This window comes from Sander lucioperca, chromosome 7, assembly GCF_008315115.2.
Source record: "Sander lucioperca isolate FBNREF2018 chromosome 7, SLUC_FBN_1.2, whole genome shotgun sequence".
NCBI lineage: Eukaryota > Metazoa > Chordata > Actinopteri > Perciformes > Percidae > Sander > Sander lucioperca.
The window spans coordinates 35,437,740-35,459,901 of NC_050179.1; the positions used below are offsets into that span (position 1 = coordinate 35,437,740).

The 22,162-nt window shown below is 41.7% G+C and overlaps 2 protein-coding genes across 5 annotated transcripts in view; both read left to right on the forward strand.

Moving 5' to 3' along the window:
- The window catches only part of LOC116036326 (zinc finger protein 510-like), a 99,658-nt gene that overhangs the window by 33,693 nt on the left and 43,803 nt on the right, over nucleotides 1-22,162 (forward strand). The gene's annotated exons all lie outside the window — the stretch shown is intronic.
- LOC116036338 (zinc finger protein 771-like) lies at nucleotides 5-18,448 on the forward strand. Of its 3 annotated transcripts, XM_036003645.1 has the most exons (4): nucleotides 6-590; nucleotides 13,599-13,782; nucleotides 13,861-13,862; nucleotides 16,999-18,448. In XM_036003645.1, exons 1-4 carry the CDS (start codon nucleotides 398-400, stop codon nucleotides 18,183-18,185), a joined length of 1,566 nt encoding a protein of 521 aa, XP_035859538.1. In that variant the 5' UTR covers nucleotides 6-397; the 3' UTR covers nucleotides 18,186-18,448. The 3 variants fall into 3 exon arrangements, with proteins under 3 accessions (XP_035859537.1, XP_035859538.1, XP_035859539.1); XM_036003644.1 differs by lacking the exon at nucleotides 13,861-13,862 and having other exon boundaries at nucleotides 5-590; nucleotides 13,599-13,790; XM_036003646.1 differs by lacking the exons at nucleotides 13,599-13,782; nucleotides 13,861-13,862 and having other exon boundaries at nucleotides 7-590.

Below are 22,162 nucleotides of genomic sequence, written 5' to 3' on the forward strand. Positions count from 1 at the left end.
TTGCTAAAATTAGGTCACGTTGGTTTTAGGTCAAGCTTAAGAACTTTTATTTTGAAGGTTAACCACCAAGTTGCAGCAGAACCGGATGTTACTCTTTGAGCCATATGGTGTCTAACGTGAGTAGAGCGGACTCGGTTTGTTGTGCTGAGGAAGTGTGTGTGAGCTCCAACAGTACTGGTCCATCAGAGCCTCTGTGTGTCCGGATGAACCTGTCTGATGGACTTTGTGCTGCTCACCTTCTTTCTGAATGTTTTACCTCTGACTCGTCTCCCGGTAGCTACAAAGCTATTGACGCTAGCTTAGCATGCTAGCTGGTTAGCAACACAGTTTGAAGGAGAGCAAAGAGTGTTTTTGACGGAGTTTGTTCGGAGGAAAAGTTTCTGTCATTGCGTGAAAAATGTCTAAAGTCCAAATGCTGAGAGCGTTGGTGGAGCAGCGACTAACTGCGGCTGCTGAAGAGATATTTGGGCTGTTTGAAGGAACGATAGCAGAGTACGAGGAGGAACTTTGTCGTTCAAAAGAGAAGAACGAGCGACAACAGAAACTGCTGGACGCTGTTTTAAACCCTCAGCTTCGGTTACACCGAGCAGGTTTGTTACCTTTACTTCTTCTCTCTGTTCACACTCTGGTTATACTGACATCAGACAGATATGAGTCAACTTTCAGGGCTTCTGTCTCCTGAAAGGTTGGTCATTTCTGGTTGATTAAACCATGTTCTAGCACTCTTTTATAAAGTGATTGATTTCTGACGAAATGCTCCAGTGGAGTGCAGTATTTTCACAGTGTGGTATAAAATATATTAGTACTTTTACTTCAGTTAAGGAGCTTAATACCTCTTCCACCACTGGTTACAAGTTAAAGTCCTGCATCATAAATGTTACTAAAGTACACCTTTGTAACTAATCAGAAAAATATCCCTGAAGTATTAAAATGTCCCCTGTGACTGTTATATTGTTATATATTCTGTCATTAGATTCAGTGGTGTAGTCTATATTTTTGTAGTGAGTATACTGTGATTTTCTTTTCTTTTTTTAAAAGAGCTTTATTAAAGTTTCACAGTTTACACAGTATAGGCTACATTAAACATACATTCTGCTAACAATCAAAAAAGAATACAACAATTACAAAGTTTAAATGAGAGTGCAAATCGACTAAAGTGACTAGTGCAAAGAATCATAAAGTGCCTCTAGAGTTTCTCATAAAGTGCATAGATTCTTTCATAAAGTGCAATTAGGAGTCTTTAATAAAGTGAGCACTTGTTTGCACACGTCATCGCTATTTATAACAGTCTGTTGTATAACCATACAGCATCTTGTTTTCCATAACTTGATGCATACAATACATATGATTATTTTTAACAGTTCCTTGTGTTTCTCCCCTCCCAGTCTCATACTCGTCTGTCCCGAGCGACACCCCATACACTAAGCACTGTGACTGTACACGGACAACTACACGTTTCCGTATTGATGGCGTTTATTTAAAGCCCTGGAAAAACCATACTTAAAGTTGAGAACAGATGAGACTCTTAAAGTACTTCACAGGAAACCCATATATTATCATCATTGTCACGTTTAAAAAAAAAAATACAATCTTTTAAGTTTCGAAAATGTGATTAGATATACAGATCTCTGTCTTATGTACAAAATTCTACATGGACTGGCTGCTCATGTATTGAGCCAGTTTGTAAACACAGTACCAAACGCTTACAGATCTACCAGGAGTGCAGCACGAGGTGACTGCATTGTCCCGTTGAGGAAAAGTGCATTCGGTCAAACAGCTTTTTCAGTCAGCGCTGCTCGTGAGTGGAACCTTATTCCAACTCACATTAGAAATTTTAAAATATACATTTCTTTTAAATTTAACTTAAAGAAGTGGCTAACAGATAATCAGGACTATTGACATTACATGTAGACACTAAATCTTGCTGCTATCTTGTCTTTCCTGTCCTGCCTGTTTGTGCCACTTGTGCTACGCCTACGAAGTTGTCGGTTACATGGACTGAACGTTTAGTGTGTGTGTGTGTGTGTGTGTGTGCTGGTATTGATGTTGATAATTACAATCTGTTCTTGTTTATATGTTGAATATGTCATTTGTTTTTTTTGTTTTTTTTTTACATTTATAGTCAATTTTACCTGTATTGGGCTAAACCTATATGTACTATTATAATCCTTTTGTCTTTTTAGGTGTGACATTTTACGATATTTCCAGGGACAGCAGATGTAAAACAGCCTTTTGGCTAATTCTGGCACATTTTACATTTTTCATATGTATTATTAGTGTGCATTGTCCCTGTTAAATAAACCTGAAATAAATAAATGAATGAGACAGATTTAACTTTTTGAGAAATGCAACTGAACCTGAACACAGGACATCACACAAATGAGCCATTTAATCGTCACCCCTACACTGCCGCACTACCCTGCAGAAAATCGCCAGATCCCCTTTTGGCTATTTGAACGCAGCCTTAAGTCACTACAGAGAGGGACGGGCAGCCTGGTAGTCTACAACGCTTTCTAAATATTTTTGTACACCAGCATCTGAGGTGTGCATCGCCTCCTTGGTTGTGTTGCGGAGCGATGGCTTTTTATCCATGTTGTCACATACTTTCTTGACTCAAAAAGTCTTACAGGGGGCCCATCGATGCTGATCATCATCACCTTGCTCACATTGGACAACAGTGTAGATCTCTTGTCTGTGCATACATTGTTCATGAGACTGAAGCCCCTTTCACACTCAGCAGTGCTGCAAGGGATTGTCTGCATGCATCGTATGAGTGGTTTTAGGCTTTCAGACTCACTGTCTGGGTGCTCGAGGAAATCTCTCATACCATTTACTGCTTGCTCTTCACAAAGATTGAACCGCCTGCACACTGTCTTTTGTGCCTCCCATTGCCGTATGCCAGGTGTTGATGGCCAGTTGCTCATATCCAGAACGCTGAGATCATGAAGCATTTCACCTTCAAATGAGAGGTACTTCTCCATGTTGTTAATCAGACTTTGTAGGAACTGCTTTGCATTGATTGGTGTGAGCTAGGGATGGGCATGATTACTCGACGATCGATAATTGATTATTAAGAATTTCGTCGATCATGTTAATTTGTCATCGATTAAACTAATGCCGGTTGCGTTGCGTAGTGTGAGTCTTGAAGCAGTGAACTGAATTTCATAGTGTGGCAGCAATTACACACTTTACCACTCGGGGGCAATATTTGACTCCATACTCAGTTACCTGGCTGCGAGTTAAGGTTTTGATTTCAAAAGTAATCATGAAGAGGACACGGCTAAGTGTGTCGTGGGACCATTTTGAGTCAAAAAAACGACTTAGTTCACTGCAAACACTGAGATGCCGTGAATAAGTACAACACGGCCACGACTCAAATGATGTAGCCTACCACTAAACAAAGTGTATCCGAGCCTGTTAATGTCGGTGGCGGCCGCGGTGCATCCTGCTCTCAGTCTCAACCTAGCATAAACTCGGCGTTAGCATGGAGGAGCTGCGATGCACAACGAGCAGAGAAAGTTACCCAAGGGACCTGCAAGTTCTTTGACATGGATATTAGAACCAGCATATCACATTCCGTCATGACATACCATCACCAGACTGGTAGAAACTCACTACGAAGAACGGAATAAGGTTCCCCGGGTTGGCCAAGTTAGCGCGGAGGTACCTGTGCATCCCGGCAACGCTGCTTTTTTCGGCAGCTGGCCTGACGGTCACCAGGTAGCGGTCGCGTCTGACCCCAGATCATGTCAACATGCTTATCTTTCACAACAAAAATCAGTAGACTGGTGCAGAAGTTGTATCTGAGTTAGCCTACTGGTTATTTTGTTATTAGGCTTTGTCCGTGCCTTGGATAGTTTTGAGTTACATTTTGACAAAACCTGTCAGATCTAGTATTAATATGTTTTTGTTAAGTTATTATTTAACATGATTCTTTTTATTTATTATTTAGGAACAAACGACGGTCTCTGTTTAAGAACGCCGGCACGCAGCTGCAGGTTCTGCTGCTTCCGAGCACCGCACCGCAGCGCATATATCTATAATCTATATCTATAACCTCCAGTTTAACTGCCACAAGTTGTTCTTCTTGTAATTAAGATCTCATCGAGGAAAATCACGCTGTATTTTTGTATTTTCATTGCATTTTTAACTTATAAAAAGTTAAATGAAGAATTCATTTTAATATCAAAATATTAAAGATTAATCGATCGTCGATCGTTAATTCTCCTGACGATCGACTAAGAAAATTTAATCGAATGCCCATCCCTAGTGTGAGCTTAGCATTTGACTCGAGTGGAACTGATCCAAATTGTCCCAAAGCCTGTGCTGCCAGTGCCTCCTTTGATTTCTCTCCTGGGGTGTCTTTGAATGATGCCAGCACTCTGATGGTGTGCTTCAGAAGCTGGTCTGCTCTCAAGAGTGTGACCGAATGGGCCTGGAGTTGCTGGGACAGGTTTGCAAGCTCATACATGAGTCCCAGGTCACACAGAAATTCCTTGCTTTGCATACGACGTGCCAGGCCTCTGTAAGTTTGTCTCTCTTTGCGGTTTCTTGTTTCGTCTCCTGCAGCGTTTTCAAAGTGTCTGACCGGCAATTTCCACTGGATGCGGAACGTCTCCGGGACGTCGACGGAGTCATTAGGTTTCCATTAAAGTCAGTGTGTGTATTTCCACTGACTGCAGAACGTCTGCGTCCCTACCAAGGTTATTATAGTTTTGCATTTTTCATTAGTTTTTATTTTTATTTCGTTTTGACTTTTTGTTTTCAAATTCAGTTTAGTTTTAATTAGTTTTTATAGCAGGTTTGCTAGTTTAGTTTTTATTTTTTGAAAATGCTTAGTTTTAGTTTAGTTTTTATTAGTTTTAGTCTTTTTTTTGTAATATGGGTTATTTGTCGGGGGATTAAAAAAGGTCAGAAAAAGTATTGTGTAATAATAACTCAACAAAAACATCATACAATTTTAGAAATATGTATTCACAATGTATTGTATCAGTAACACCAGTAAATAAAATGTAGCCTACATATGGTCATAAATATGTAAACAGTCTACACAAGACGCAGTATGTGCAACATGTGTAAGTGACGTGTTCCTGGAAAAAAAACTAAATAGCCAACAGACTAAAGAAGACATGAACAGGTGTTTTCAACTTTGTTTTGAGTAAAGTGGCGAACTTTTTGAAGTCAATCGAGTCACACAGTTGTGTAGACATCCCAGTATCAATCCACATATTAACCCACGCTTCCTCCCGTTTTTGCTGTTCCTGTGTATTTACTAACCAGCAGCTGTCAGGTCGCCGATGGAAGCCTTCCTGTTGTGTTCTCTGTCATGTTGCAGCTGGCCAGTACCCATACATCCATGCCCTGTACCCATACATCCATGCCCTGTACCCATACATCCATGCCCTGTACCCATACATCCATGCCCTGTACCCATACATCCATGCCCTGTACCCATATATCCATGCCCTGTATCCATACATCCATGCCCTGTATCCATACATCCATGCCCTGTATCCATACATCCATGCCCTGTATCTATACATCCATACCCTGTATCTATACATCCATGCCCTGTACCCATACATCCATGCCCTGTATCCATACATCCATGCCCTGTATCCATACATCCATGCCCTGTATCCATACATCCATGCCCTGTATCCATACATCCATGCCCTGTATCCATACATCCATGCCCTGTATCCATACATCCATGCCCTGTATCTATACATCCATGCCCTGTATCCATACATCCATGCCCTGTATCCATACATCCATGCCCTGTATCCATACATCCATGCCCTGTATCTATACATCCATACCCTGTATCTATACATCCATACCCTGTATCTATACATCCATGCCCTGTACCCATATATCCATGCCCTGTATCCATACATCCATGCCCTGTATCTATACATCCATGCCCTGTATCCATACATCCATGCCCTGTATCCATACATCCATGCCCTGTATCCATACATCCATGCCCTGTATCCATACATCCATGCCCTGTACCCATACATCCATGCCCTGTACCCATACATCCATGCCCTGTATCCATACATCCATGCCCTGTATCCATACATCCATGCCCTGTACCCATACATCCATGCCCTGTATCCATACATCCATGCCCTGTACCCATACATCCATGCCCTGTACCCATACATCCATGCCCTGTACCCATACATCCATGCCCTGTACCCATACATCCATGCCCTGTATCCATACATCCATGCCCTGTATCCATACATCCATGCCCTGTACCCATACATCCATGCCCTGTATCCATACATCCATGCCTGTAACGTTACCGGGGTTAGCTTCTGTTTCAGGGAAAGGGGGCTTTGCGTTCTTCTTTACCTTGTTAAGGTAAGCTAGGTTAGCCTCCTAGCTTGTGTGCGCTTCTCAAATGTACTTTCCAATTCGTGTGAATTTTCCCTGTAATAAATTGTCCACATATTTTACCACCTTCCACTGCAAGGCACTTTTATCTGACACAGTCATAATCAAATAGGACCGCCGCTTTCTTCTGACTTTCGGTACCGCTATGATGGCCCGGAGCCACGGACATGTTGTGTTCAAGTTGACGTGGAATGTCGGAATTTCTGGGTTCCCAGTCGGAAACTATACATGTCTACAGGAAATGTCATGGTTGGAGAGATATAACGTTATTTGCTCTATGAAAGATCGACAAAGACGAAAACTAAGGACATTTACTCGATAATTTTATTTTATTTTAGTTAGTTTTGCAAACAGACATTACAGTTTTAGTTTAGTTATCGTTTTTTTTGTAATGCCTCATTTTTATTTTTATTTCAGTTAACGACAATGTTTTTTCCCACCTAGTTTTCGTTATTTCGTTCGTTTTCGTTAACGATTATAACCTTGGTCCCTACTCCGTCCCAGCCCTCCGGAGCAGATTTTTGTCGGACGCCGGAGAGCCCCGCAGCAATTCAGCACACGGCAGATAGTGCGGGACAGGAAGTTGAGCACAGAAACAAAATAAAAATCTGGTTAATTTTTAAAACAAAATACACCGTACTCACGGCGGATCATATTTCCCTGCACTACACCTTGAAAACACAGCTCAGAGTTGTTTCCCCTCTACTCCTCTGGATGGAAACAAACTGTTGTTGGTTTTGTGGTTCTATTCTACGTGAATTCGTGAGATCTCGTGGGTCCTCGTGACTACAGCTGTCAGTCATGGCCGCAGCCGTGCCGCAACAAATCCAGACCTGGTGGGCATTGACGGACGGTGGAGCACGCAGCCGTTCCTCAGCGGAGCCGGTCTGCAGACGTTCCGCATCCAGTGGAAATTGCCGGTGAGTGCATAGGATCTCCACACAGCCTTTACAGAACGGAAGCTGCTGGCCGCCCATCGCATAGATAAAACTCTGCCAATTTTCAGGACTTGTGAGCCCACTTCTTGCGCTGCTTCCAGAAGCTCCCGTGAATTTTTATTAGAGAGAAGACACACCAACCCGATAATTGGCCGTCGGACCGTCTGGCGAGGTCGGTGACTCGAGTCTGTTCGGTGTGTCCCGTGCCGTGCCGGGCATTCATTTGGGCCGACCTGACATGTTCAGTCAGAGACAGGACAGTCGGGACTCACCCGGAAATGGGGAGCGGCTGAGCCGCTCAAAATCTGACGAAAATCTTTTAAACTGACCTTTGTCAATCTGAAATGAAGGCAGATTCAGAAACTACACGGCCTATTTCTCTCTTAAAATGTTTCCAGAAACACGTTTCGGTGAACTATTTTAGTCCAATATGAGATCGTATTCTGAACGAGCCGCCATGACAGTCTGGCTGTGAATTTCCGGAGAGAAAAGAACCACGTGACGCGTTCGTCCAATCAGCTGCCGGTTTTCATTTTCTGGTAAATAATCTGACTGTTAATGGAAACCATACAGAGCAGCGCCGCCTGCTGCTATGGAGACGTATTACGTTTCGCGCACGCGCAGAGCGTACGCTCAAGTCGGCGTCGCCTCAGTGTGTTCTGACGCATTTTTTGGACCTCGGGGTCCCGACTGATCAGTTCGACTGGCTCTTCTGCCGACGGTCGGCCCGTCTGGTTGGTGTGTCAGGGCCCTTAGACTGACTGTACAGGTTGTGGATCTTCTTCATGAAGGCTTTGAAGTGATTCACTGCCTGAACCTCATCCACAGCATCGGATACAGCCAATTCCAAATGGTGGTTCATGCAGTGCCATGTGAAGAGGTTAAGCTACCTTGCAGTGAGCCTGGTTGCCACACCAGAGTTCTTGCCTAACATGACACTGGCTCCGTCAGAAACAAATGAGACCCAATTGTTTTGAAGCCACTCTTCACTGAAGCCTGCAGTGTCTAGACAGTTAAGTAGAACTTCTTCTATACCCTCTGCCCTTTGGCTCTCCAGCTCAACCAGCTCCAGGAACACAAATTCAGGAGTAGCTCCATCTACTGAGGCTTTAACGTTTACAATCATGGCAGATTTGTGGCTGAGAGATGTAACCTCGTCAATGAGAACAGACAATTTGCTCGGAGATGACACAATACTGTTAACTATTTTTTTCTGCATCTCTTTTGCTATGTGTTCCACAATTTTTGTGGAACTGTACTTCAAGTGGAGACTAGTGCCCATGTTAACACCATTTTGTTGCTGATGCTTAATAAGATTGTCGTGGTCAGTGAAAGGTCGGTTCATCTTTGCGAGGTAGTATGCTGTTCTGAATACAGCATCTGTCTCAGCCATTACTCTGACGTAGTTTTCACCAAAGTTCCAAGTACATCCTGCCTACCCTTTTCAGTGAGCTCCTGGGCTATTTCGTGTGCCCTCGATGTCTCAAGTCTTCTAATTTTGTTCCTCAGAGAGGACAGAGCTGTGGATCTGTTTGCGCTTGATGACTGGATCTTAAAGCACACCCACTCCTCAGATATGGATAGTCCTTTTTCAGTAAGGGTGGTGGTTGATTTTGTTGCGCTGCAGAGCGCACAACCTGGAAGTAAACTAAACCATGACTAATAATTAGCATCATCATACAAGTTTTGTATCTATTAGCAATAACATCTGCTGAACAGGGCCTAAATTTACTCAAAAGTATTTAATAAACTGTTTATAATCTTCAACACCATGGTTAACAAATGCATAAAAAGCAGACGAAAGGAGAAAAAAGCTCCACTCTATTTTAGTTAATTATCTGACCATTGATAACTAACATTACCATATAGTAATTTAATTGTGTAAAGTAATGCACATTTAAGATGACCATGAATTTACTCTCTGACCTTATGAATTTCCATAGCTTATATCAGCTTTGCATGTGTGCTGATATTTACCTACCTTTCTGTCCCTCCACTCTAACCAAGGATGGCTGTTTTTAAACTCCCTAGCCCAGGGGTGTCAAACTCAACTTCACTAAGGGCCACACTGGAAAATAAGAATCACATCAAGGGCCAGACATGTAGCATTGACATGCTTTTATTTAATCGAAAAAGTCAAATATCTTTGACTGTCTATTGCGTGTGTCATATTTCTCACTTACAGTTTGGTCGACATAAAGTCCTTAAGAAGTCACAGAAAAAAAGTGCCCAAAAACTAGGCGGGCCAAAATGTATTGTGAACGTAAATTGATATGCGGGCCGGATCATAATCTGCGAGGGGCCGGATTTGGCCCGCGGGCCTTGAGTTTGACACATGTGCCCTAGCCTGACTTTCAGTCCACAATGCTCCAATCCAATCCACTTTATTTATATAGCACAATTTAAACAAACAAGGTTACCAAAGTGTTTTACAAAGATAATAAATGTAAATAATATAACATCAACAATGACAGCGACAACGAAGACCACAGCAGCTCTCATGGTGAATCAAAAGCCAGGGAATAGACATATGTTTTTAAACGAGATTTAAAAGTGTGTAGGGTGGGCGCAGCTTTAATGTGCAGTGGTAAATCATTCCACAATTTGGAAGCAACTGCTGAAAAAGAGCGGTCGCCTCTGGTCTTTAGCCTGGTCCTGGGCACATTTAGCCGCAGCTGATCCCCAGACCTCAATGACCCTGACGAGGTGTGAATGTGCAGGAGCTCAGAAATGTACTGAGGTGCCGACCCATTTAGCGACTTAAAGACAAACATTAAAATCTTAAAATGTATTCTAAAATATACAGGGAGCCAGTGGAGTGAGGCCAAAATGGGTGTAATGTGTTCGTGTTTCCGGGTTCCTGTTAGCAGACGAGCAGCTGCATTTTGGACTAACTGTAGGCGTGAAAGGAAAGTTTGGTCCACACCAATGTAAAGTGCATTACAGTAGTCCAAACGGGTCGAAATAAAAGCATGAATCACTTGTTCAAAAATTTAGTTGGCCAGGAATTCTCACCATCTCTCTCATCATCTGAAACAAGGAAATATAAACATTGTATTCTGTTTACTACTGTACTGTACAGACAGACAGACAATATCATATAAGCTACTCTCACTTACCAGGTAACCGTAACGTTGCGGTAGAATTTCCGGGCTGGTTTTCTGTAACGGTAACATTAACCATCGGGTCATCATGATCTGTGGCAGCTGCGACGCGGCGGTAGCTTCAGGGACGGACTTTTGAAAACACTGAAGTAGTGTTCTTTGGGTCTGTTTACGTTTCATTACTTTAAAACTTTGTTCAAACTCTACCCAGAGTGATAGAGAATGGCTCTGACTCTACCTAGTTGCGAGAAAGGAAAGACCGCGCAAAGAATGACCGCCAAACAACTTGTTGTTGCTTAGTAACTTTAACGGTACAGATCCATTTGCCCGTGCGATGCTTCTGTTCCTATGGGTGACGTCAAGCGACTTCAACGTGCACGCTAAGCACTCCGGGAAGGCGGCGCTGCATTTCAAAAAATGCTGTGCGTCCAAAAGCTGGCCGATGCCCATCTTTATGCAAATTAATCCGTTGAACGCAACGCGACTTCCAGTAGAAGTAGACGAAAATCTTTCAAACTAAACTTTGTTGATCTGAAATGAAGACAGATTCAGTAACTGAACGGCCTATTTCTCGCTTAAAATGTTTTCAGAAACCCGTTTCGGTGAACTATTTTTGTAAAATACTAGATCGTATTCTCAACGAGTCACCATGACACTGTTGAAATTCTCAAGAAGTCAGACCCACGTCACGCGTTCGTCCAATCAGCTGCCGGTCAAGGGCGTGGAGCATCAACCATGGATGTATGACATCGCGACACCACGCTTCAGTCGTGTCGGTCAAATGGATCTGTACCGTAAATGACGTCGCGTCAGATTAGGGCTGAACGATTAATTGCATTTGCGATAATATCGCGATATGTTAAAACGCGATTTCCTAATCGCAAAGGCTGCGATTTGGTCACGTGACTCGCGAGAGCAAATCAGTCTGCACTCCGCAGAGAAAGCATCAACTAGCACGCTAACGCTACACCGTACCTTGAGCTGATTTCTGTCATTCAAACAACTCTGAGTTGTAGTTTAAAACTTTTACAGCCATTTTAATAAAATGAACGGTTTTATTCTGGTTCGAGTCCATACGTGAAGTTAATGAATACAGACACGCAGAACTCAAGGCTCGGTTGGCAACGATTAGCTCTGATTAGCGGTTAGCTCCGGTTAGCGGTTAGCTCCGTTATAAAGATATGAGTGGAGGAGCTGCCACTGAGAGGGGTAACAACCAGACTGATAAATGACGTTCGGGGAGCTTTCACAGCAGCGTGGCCGCGGTGTTTTGCACAGTTTTATTAGTACAGTTAATCCCACGGCAAGAACACCAGCAACATGCTAACGTAACGATAGCCTCTCTGAACAAGAACACACGGCAGCACGCAACTTCACGAGGGGGAGGGGCTGGAGGCAGCTTCTCTCTGTGCACTGTAAAAAAATTACACTTTTGTGTGTGTGTGTGTATATACTATATTTTTACTTTTTTAACTGTCTAGTGTGTAATTGTGTGTTGTTCATACTATAAAATGATTTATTGTTTGTCTTTGTTGAATAATACAGAAGACAAAGAGCTTAAAAAAAAAATCGAATCGCAATATTTGGGAAAAAAAATCGCAATTAGATTATTTTCAAAAATCGTTCAGCCCTACGTCAGATCCAGGGCACGGCCACGGAAGCCCCAAAGGTCCAAATGTCAGTGCTTCACAACACAGACGGGGTGAATTTATGAATGAAAGTGAGAACGTTCTGTTACAACGATGTTGTTACGTATCATCGCGCTTTTGTAAGTGGGTATACGGAAATCCTTGACTTTTCCTAGTGTGTATACGGTATATACCTGCGTATCACGTAGACTACACCACTGATTAGATTATTATTGCTCGTGCATAAATATAAAAGAAGGATTTTACTGTTGTATCTGGTTTAGGTGGAGCTCATTTTAAACTATTACCTAATGATTAAGGGTCTAAGCCTCCTTGTGTAACAATGCTTGTGTAACCTCAGTTATAGACATCATTATTTTCAGGACCACCTGGTCTATCAGGATATGTATGCTACATGGATGTATACATTGTAATACGACTATAAAGGCAAAAGAAAAAACTAAACAGAAATTGAATTACACAGAAGTGTATTGAAATCACACAATAATAAAGACGACCATTGGATTTTGAAAAGTGTTATTCCAAGTCTTGACATTCAAACACTGCACCTTACACAACAAACATATACAACTTTTTTAAATTTATTTTTTCCAGAAAAGTCCATATGCTTTTATTTAAAAAGTTTGTGTTATCTCCAATGAATTTTCTGTCTATGAGACATCAGTAGGCCAAATTACACTAATTTCCACTTCCAGGGCTTCGTCTGGCCTGCCTGTGTCTGCCAAGGGGGTCAGCTTCTCCTCACAACGCGTAGCTCCTATGGCGCCATTTTGAGGCTACCAAGCCATCACCTCCCATTAGCATCCCATTGACTGCCATTCATTTTGACGTCACTTTGACAGAGAATAACTTTACATCTGAAGAGTTTAAAGACTCTATTTGTCCATTGTTCATTTCTAAAGAAACGCGACAATGTATAAAAGGCTCCATTACCTTGTACCTCACGTTATGGCTCCGTAGCAGACGTTTTTATAAAAATAGGCTAACGATTGGGTCATAACCACGAGACTTACTGTCTCATAGTAGAGGAATTACCGTATAGTACAGGAGAAGCTCTCAGGCAGTTTGGACTTCCATTAGCTGTTTAAGGTTAATTACTAATGTTAACTATCATTTTAGTGATCAATAATTAGCCTGTGTCTATGTTATCTCCTTACATATGCCTACGCTCTCCGTCTCTGCTAGATTGGGAATGATTGAGATTTCTCTTGGCACAGCTACCAGAAGACTTCCAACTTTCAGACAGGTTGCTCACGTCACATCTACGTCTTCAAGCTCAGTTGGAGGCTGCTCAGTAACGCTCAGCCATCACCGGGAAAGATCTTCTAATATCCTTCACTGGTCTCCGTCCAGAGACACGGGATCTGGTGGTCCATTTTATATACTGTCTATGGCATCTGTCTACACACACACACACACACACACACACAATGCCCTCCTGCTTGTATCAGGTTAGAGTTGAAAATACATAAATATAAATGTATGTTTCTCTCTTTCAGACCACACTGAGATCCCGCCCCCTCCCGACAAAGTGGCCCCACCCCCGACGCTGCTCATCCAGGAGGAGATTGGTTCTGAGATCTGTCAATTGACGGAGCGGTTCACCCAATCGCTGGGCGGCCTCTCTGAAGTCCCGCCTCCCTCACCCTTCTACACTAACAGCTGCTGCCAGACCACGCCTGAGTCCGCAGGTGAGCTGCTGCACCTTTTTATTCACTTTTTTTTTATCGGTCCGGTGCAGACTTATGTCGGTCGCCCAAGCGGTTCCAGAAAAGTGGCTGCTGGTGTCCACGACAACGCACCGAACATTTTGGCATGGTATAAGAGTTTAGGGAAAGGATAGAACGGGGCTCACTCGGCGGAAGAGTCCAGCTCCGACTATTTGCCTGTTGCTAGGGAAACTTAGTCTCTGCTTTGTGATGTCTGTAACTAGGAATACTGAAACTGGAAATTGTTGTTGTGATTTAAAAATCCGATATATATTTTAAAAATAAATCCAGAAATGTGTGACAAAACATAAACAGATTTCCTTAACATTAGTTATCTGTTATTTATGAGTCCTCACTATAATAATATGATGATGCTGTTTAAAAATAAGTTAGTTTTTTGTCTCAACACAACAGAGGGACATCAAAATATATTAAAGTTCTGATAAATAAAATGTATAAAAAATACAAAACTTAAGATATGAAACTTAAAGTCCTTTGAACAAAAAGACAATAACAACAAAAAAATCAGTGTTGCCAACAGGGAAGTTGTAGAGCGCCCTCTGGTGGACAAACTACGCAACGCCAACACTCACAACATGGTTGAAGGGTGTTTCGTCCGTTTTTATTTAATTTTTTTTAATATCCAATTATCAGAATCATTTTTTTTTTTTATTAGCCATTATAAATGCCGATACTGATAGTTTGGAAAATGCCTAATGGCTCTAATATACATACCTGCAAACTAGTCGCTTTTTGGCGAAAATCGGCGTTTTTGAATGGGAAAATGTCATCCACGTGAATCGTGTAGATCCGAAGAGTTTTTATTTAGGGGGTCCCGATGCTAATACGGCACCGGTGCCTTAACGACCGTTATCTACCGGACCGAATAGCAACGCGGATTTCGGTGCCTTATTTAGGTGCCACTTAAATGCCTGCGCTTCTGATGCTCCGAAAACGGACGTTAGAGGGAACTGAAACATCGCCACACGGGATGCTAGTTACGGTAACACTACACTCGACAGCAGGTAACGTTAGCCTACCGTTAGCTAGCAGCTGGATTACACACGGTTAAAATGCTGACAGCTAAACGGTGTAAAAGTGTGTCTGTATTTCACTGTAGAGGATTCTAACACCAGACCAGTTGGGAAAATGTACGCTGGCTTGCTTGGACGCTACCGCAGTAGTTGATCAATTTAAAAAAAAGCTAACTTAAGCTAATGACAAGCTATTTGATTAAAAAAACAGCAACGCTATTGAGAAGTAGTTAAACTACTAACGCTACTGCCCAACTAGGCCTGTAACAATTCTAAATTATGCTGGACAATTAATTGTCTCAAAAATAATTGCCTCTTTCAGTGAAATAATACATTTTTATATTATACTTCTTCAAACAAATAAAATTTAAATAAATCCCAGGATACATCTTTCGTTATATATCACGGTTATGTGACCCTAGATAAGCAGGTTCACAGCCTACGAAGTAAACCACGCCTCTTTATTATCATAAAACATTGTATTTTTCGCTTTTAATGAACAACAAAACAGTTTTAATTTCTCTGGCTTCTTCTGGCTACAGCCCAGGATATTTGGAGTTGCTATGGCAACAAGTGACAGCTGCCGCTAGCATAGCTTTAGCTAAACAGTCCGACCAATAATCACATATATAATTACAATTTGGCCCATCTAAACAAAATCAACAATTACCATCAACAGTCATACTCCCTTAGGACCTTAACTAATGTTAGCAAACAAGTTGTTATTTACAGATTAGAAAAATAACAACAGCATAATGACAATGAATGACGGCCATTTTCGCTACTGCGTCGTCATTTACGCTAACGTTACTAATTAAACAAAGCACCATAGTAGATTAAACACCACAGACGGACTAACTACATTACTTAAACACATGTAAAGGTGCTTCGTGGCTTTTTAACGTTTGAAAGCTGACTGGACTTGGGTGGGGCGTCCTCTGGTAGGAATCCATAGTATCATAGGCTAGCTAACGTTGCTGTTAGCTGAAGCTACGCCGGTATTGCAAACGTGTTTGATGGATTAAAACATTAGTGTGACCAGTCTCCAGTTTGTGTTACTGAGCAATTTAAATAGTTAATTATTACAGAGAAATGAATGTAATTCTTAGTATTGTTTCTTGTTATATGCTGGTGGCTATAACATTTAGTTTTGGTAAATAATGTAAGTAATTTGTTTATTAATGTGCATTATTATTTGCCTATATTTCAGAACCACATTCAACTTCACATGTAATGTCAAATACATCTTCATAGTTAACTAACTTGTTCGAGTTGTAAATAAATCTTCCTGGATCTCAAAGTCAGACATCTCTGGTTGAAGTTCTTACCGGACCCCCTACAGCGGGCCAGTTTTTCAGTAGCCTGTTTTTAATGGTTTTTACAAGCCTATTGCATACATTTTTGTAATATAATAAACACTGTTACCCTTTCGAAACTATTTCAGCTTGTGTAGTCCTATCAGTGCTTTCTGAACATATTGAACACACTTTTAAAAATACCGCGATAATACCGAAAACCGTGATAATTTTGGTCACTATAACCGTGAGGTTAAATTTTCATACCGTTACATCCCTACTTAAATGCCTGCACTGCTCTGTGATGCTCCGAAACAGACGTTAGAGGCAATAGAAGCATCGCTGAATGAAACGCTAGTTAACACTAACGTTACACTTGGCACCTGCCGTTAGCTAGTAACGTTAGCTGGATTAAACACAGTTAAAATGCTGACAGCTTAACGGTGTAAAAGTGTGACTGTATTTCACTGTAGAGGATTCCAACACCGGGACATCAGTCTGCAGTTAAAGACACAAACAAGCAATTGGCCACTGCTGTTGTCGGGAAAACAACAGACGGACTAAATGGTGCGTTTACTTAAAACTGGTAAACCTCGTGGTGCATTCAAAGTGATCGTAAAATAATCTTTTCTCATCTGTTTGTCATTTAACAGCAATTTACTGGTGAAATAAGTTCCGGATGGTCTACAATCGGACCAAATTCTTCTAAACAAAAACTGTTCCTGCACTGTATTGATCTGGAAATATTAAATATGACATGAAACATGTAGTTTTGGCGTCGGTGAATGAATAAGTGTCAACATGACATTACAGTTTTCTAACAGTTTTCTCCGTGTGCATGTATTTGATTCTTCTCTTCAGACGTCCAGCAGCTGTCGGTGGTTAAAGCAGAGGTTCCCCCTGAGCAGCAGGAGTGGAGCTCCAGTCTGGACCAGGAGGACACAAAGCCCCCCCCACACATTAAAGAGGAACAGAAGGAACTCTGGACCAGTCAGGAGGGAGAGCAGCGTCAAGGGCTGGAGGAGGCTGATATCAAGTTCCCGTTAACTTCTGTCCCTGTGAAGAGTGAAGAAGATGATAAAGAGAAAGCTCAGTCCTCACAGCTTCATGAAAGCCAAACTGAGGAGAACAGAGAGGCAGAGAGAACAGAAGCTGATGGAGAGGACTGTGGAGGACCAGAACCAGCCAGGAACTCAGATCCAGATAGTCCTTTACAACCAGCTACTCATGACAAGACTTCAGACTCCTCTGTATCTCAGACTGTCAGCGGTGATTTGGAGGAGACTAGGGAACCTCAGTCAGGTTTAAACCCTCTGAAAAACAATGAAGTAGCTGTAAGTGATGTGGAATGTAATACTGGAAACACATCAGTTAGCTCCTCTGAATGTGCTGGAAGCGTTGGCCACAAGAAACCTCTGCAGAAACACTCTGGAGTCCAAACAGGAGGGAAAACATATTGTTGCTCAGTTTGTGGTAAAAGATTTCCACATCCTTGTAGTCTGAAACAGCACTTAACTGTCCACACTGGGGAGAAATCATTTAGTTGCTCAGTTTGTGATAAAAGATTTGCACTAAAGCAACATCTGACACGACACTTGGCTTCCCACACTAAGGAGAAATCATTTAGTTGTTCAGTTTGTGATAAAAGATTTGCACAAAAGCATTATCTTAATCGACACTTGGCTTCCCACACCGGGGAGAAATCATTCAGTTGCTCAGTTTGTGATAAAAGATTTGCACAAAGTAAAAATCTGAAACGACACATGGCTGTCCACACAAGGAAGAAACCATTAAGTTGTTCAGTTTGTGGTAAAGGATTCTCTCTTAAGAAGGCCTTAACGAACCACATGAAACTTCATTCAGAAGGGAAAATGTTCAACTGCTCAGTTTGTAAAACAGGTTTCAGTAGCAAAAGCAATTTGACGAGACACATGAGAATCCACACGGGGGAGAAACCATTTAGTTGTTCAGTTTGTGATAGAAGATTCTCTCAGCTCAGTCACGTTAAAAGTCACAAGTGTGTTGGTGAGAGCAGCAGAAAGAAGTGAAGCTGCAGAGATGCTCGCTGAGACAAGTTCTTCTCCGGCAGGATTGTAAAGTTCTGAAAGCAAGACTTGGTTCAACACTGATCAGCTAAAAAACTGTCAGATTTAAGGCAGAAACAGACTCTAAACGGAGCTTTTTCAGCTCAAACAAAGCTACACAATCATTGTTATTCTGTTTCTCTTTGTCTCTATTTTGATTTCTAGCCAGTGTGCCTTTTTTGGTATTCCATTTATTTATTGATTAAACTTGTTTTAAGTTGTGTAAATGTGTCGTAGTATTTTATGTTCCCTATACAGCACTATTCATTTAAATATGCGTTTGTTTGCAGCCCAACTAAATAATCAAATGCTTCAACAAAAAAGGAAAAATTAGAGAGAAGTAAAAATGAAAATACAGATTTGTGTAGCAGAAGTACAGGATTCAAGGATTAAGGTAACATCACAATGCTGCTTACATGTTAAGGTATCAGTAATAATAATAATGATCCACTAATATACTAAACTGTATGAAATAATACCCTTTAAATGTGCATTCTGCTGCAGAAACAACAGACATGATAGTTTGGTTACTTTATTTTGAAGGAACTGGATATGCAGTATGTTGCCAAATTGTGGGCACATAAAGAAGAGCAGCCAGTCAAAGCAGTTCTGAAGGAGGAGTGTTTTCTTGTTTAATATCAGAAAAAAAGGTGGGGAAGCTGGGACTAGGAGAGGTATATAGATCTCATTATATTGGAAACCATCATGCAAGTAGTGTATATCCAGGTATGGTGAAACAAAGGCTGAAAAATCGCTGGGAGAGATAGATCTTCATATTTACACAGATGGATCTCAAGATCCACAAACTAGGAAGTCGGGTTTAGATTTCTATATTCCGCAACTTGATATTGTAAAGCTCAAACGACTGCCAGAGGGGGTACCGGTTTATACATGGATTTTATATCTGCGACAGCATTACCCTTCTGAAATTAACGATACCTGGAAATATTACCTACACTGACCTGTGAGAGGCAGCAATGTGCCACAAGGCATATACTCTGCCAGAAAGCCATGAGAAGAATATGAACTTTTATTTTGAAGAAGCGGTACCGGAAGCAGTTGTACTTACCGTGGCTGACTTGCGCAATGCGGAGTCTGAACTCGACCACACATCTAGTAGGAGAGACTATTGGATAGAGACCAAACTGTATGTTTCATGGACCCACAATGTCCAGATAAACCTGTCTGAATGGACTCTGTGCTGTTCCTTTTATTTAAAAAACGTCTGAATTATCTCCTGGGGTCCTGCGAAGCTAATGAAGTTAGCTTGCTAGCTGGAAGTACACGGACCCACAGCGCACTTCAAAGTGAGCAAACGGATTTTAACGGAGTCTGTCTGGAGGAAAACGTTTTTGTGATTTAGAAAAAATGTCTAAAGTCCAAATGCTGAGAGCTTTTGTGAACCAGCGACTAACTGCGGCTGCTGAAGAGATATTTGGGCTGTTTGAAAGAACGATAACAGAGTACGAGGAGGAACTTGAGTTCAGTTTAAAAGAAAATCACCGACAACAGAAACTGCTGGACGCTGTTTTAAACCCTGAAGTCCGGTTACACAGATCAGGTTGGTACAACTTCATTGTTATTATCACTTCCCTTTCCCTCCGTCCCTCTCTTCCCTCTATTTAAACTTCTGGGAAACCAGTGGAGGGAGAGCTCTTCCCAACCTTTACTAAAGCAAAAGTACTATAAGACACTGTGAGAATACTCTGTTAAGTGTTGTGCTGTGCTGATATGTTTCAGTTATTTTGTTTATTCTGTTAACCTGCAGAGCCTTGTGAAATGTATGCAAATTAGCGCATTTTAATTAGTTAACGCCTAATTTGCATATGAATGTGGCGATTGTGATGACGTTATTAGACACAGATTTTACTGTAGCTGTTCACCTGGAGTGTCTCCATTAAGGACAGTACATCAGCCTGTAGTCTGTAGGGCCATGATCGGCTAAACCTTAGCTAACTTATTACATTAGCTAGTAGCTCATGCATGTTAGCAAGACAGAAGTTAACTATTTGTTTTGTCTTTTGTGAAATTAGCTGTAAACTCGAGGCACTGGCTGCTTTAGTCTGCTTTTTGCTCATCATCACTCACCTCCATAGCCTAGAAATCTAGACCACCCTAGTGGCAGCAAATGTAATTTGCAGCCAGGGTCAGTCTAGCAACTCTCCGTTGGCTTGCGAGCTAGAAAAACCAAACTCTAGCCAGGCCAATCACATCGTGTATAGAGTCGGTGGGCGGGGCTTATGGCTGCTGCTGCTGGAGAACAGCGGTCTTTGGAATCGGCTTTGGCCACGACTCTGGAAGACTTGGAGTTCAGCTTTTCTTAGAGAAAAGAACAAAGAACGGCACTGAAGTCATTCTTAAAAAAGGAAGATGTGTTCTGAGTTTTGCCGACCAGATACGGCAAAAGTTTAATCTATCAACTAGCTCCGCTATCTTCTTCGTTGCTCTGATTGGTTGTAGCGCTATCCTATTGCGTGCAGAGGGAATTTGAAAGACAACCGTTTATCCCGCCCCTCAGATTGAGCCCAGCCAATCAATGGTGAGTTCCCAGACCCAACATCTGGATGTGGGTCTGGCTTGTCAGGCTATCACCTCCACACAAGCAAAGAAAAACTTTCTGGGGTAGGAGCTGGAAGGGACTGCTGTCTGTCTGTCTGTCTGCCTGCCTGCCTGCCTGTCTGCATGTCTGTGTCTGTCTGTCTGTCTGTCTGTCTGCCTGCCTGCCTGTCTGTCTGTCTGTCTGTCTGCCTGCCTGCCTGTCTGTCTGTCTGTAAAGAAACTTTTGTACTTAAAGATGTTTAAAACCAAATGCGTTACATTAGGCTGCAGGTAAGAAACTTTATGTTTGAAATATGTTTTTATTAGGGCTGTCAAACGATTACGTTTTCTTAATCGTGATTAATCGTTGAATTTCTATAGTTAATCGCGATTAATCGCATGTTTTATCACATGATTAAAATTCTATTATTTTGCATTTCAGAACAGTTTTTAAGTCCATATTAACAATGCAAAGCCATTCTTACCAGTGGATGTTGATTGGGAATCAAATGAATGCAAAGAAAGTGACTTTATGAACTTGATTTTAAGATTTGTATTTGTTTATTATACATTTAATCTGGTCACACATTTGAATTTAACAACAACTTTGAATGCACCACAAGGCTGTAAATTACCAGTTTCATTGAACGCACCGTCTGTGTTTTTCTGACAACAGCAGCTGCAGATTGTTACATCCTGGTGTTGAATCCTCTACAGTGAAATACAGTCAAACTTTACACTGTTTAGCGTTAGCTGTCAGCATTGTAACTGTGTTTAATCCAGCTGCTAGCTAGCGGTAGGCTAATGTTAGCTGCTGTCGAGTATAGTGTTAACTAGCTAGCGGTAGGCTAACGTTAGCTGCTGTTGAGTATAGTGTTAACTAGCTAGCGGTAGGCTAACGTTAGCTGCTGTTGAGTATAGTGTTAACTAGCTAGCGGTAGGCTAATGTTAGCTGCTGTCGAGTATAGTGTTAACTAGCTAGCGGTAGGCTAACGTTAGCTGCTGTCGAGTATAGTGTTAACTAGCTAGCGGTAGGCTAACGTTAGCTGCTGTTGAGTATAGTGTTAACTAGCTAGCGGTAGGCTAACGTTAGCTGCTGTCGAGTATAGTGTTAACTAGCTAGCGGTAGGTAGGGCTGGGCGATATGACCTAAAAATAAAATCCCCGATTTTTTTCTCCCCCTACTTAAAATCAATCTGCAGATGACAAAGAAATTGTTCAAAACAAGTTTTAACTTTATTTTGTTTTGACTCACACACACGCACACACATGGGGCATGTATACCATTATGATTATTCATGCCAATTTTGTGGAAATATAAATTGGTTTGAGTGTTTTCCCTTTTTATGGATGGGGGGGTGCTATATATTCAACAAACAAACGGATGCGTGAGATAAAGCTGT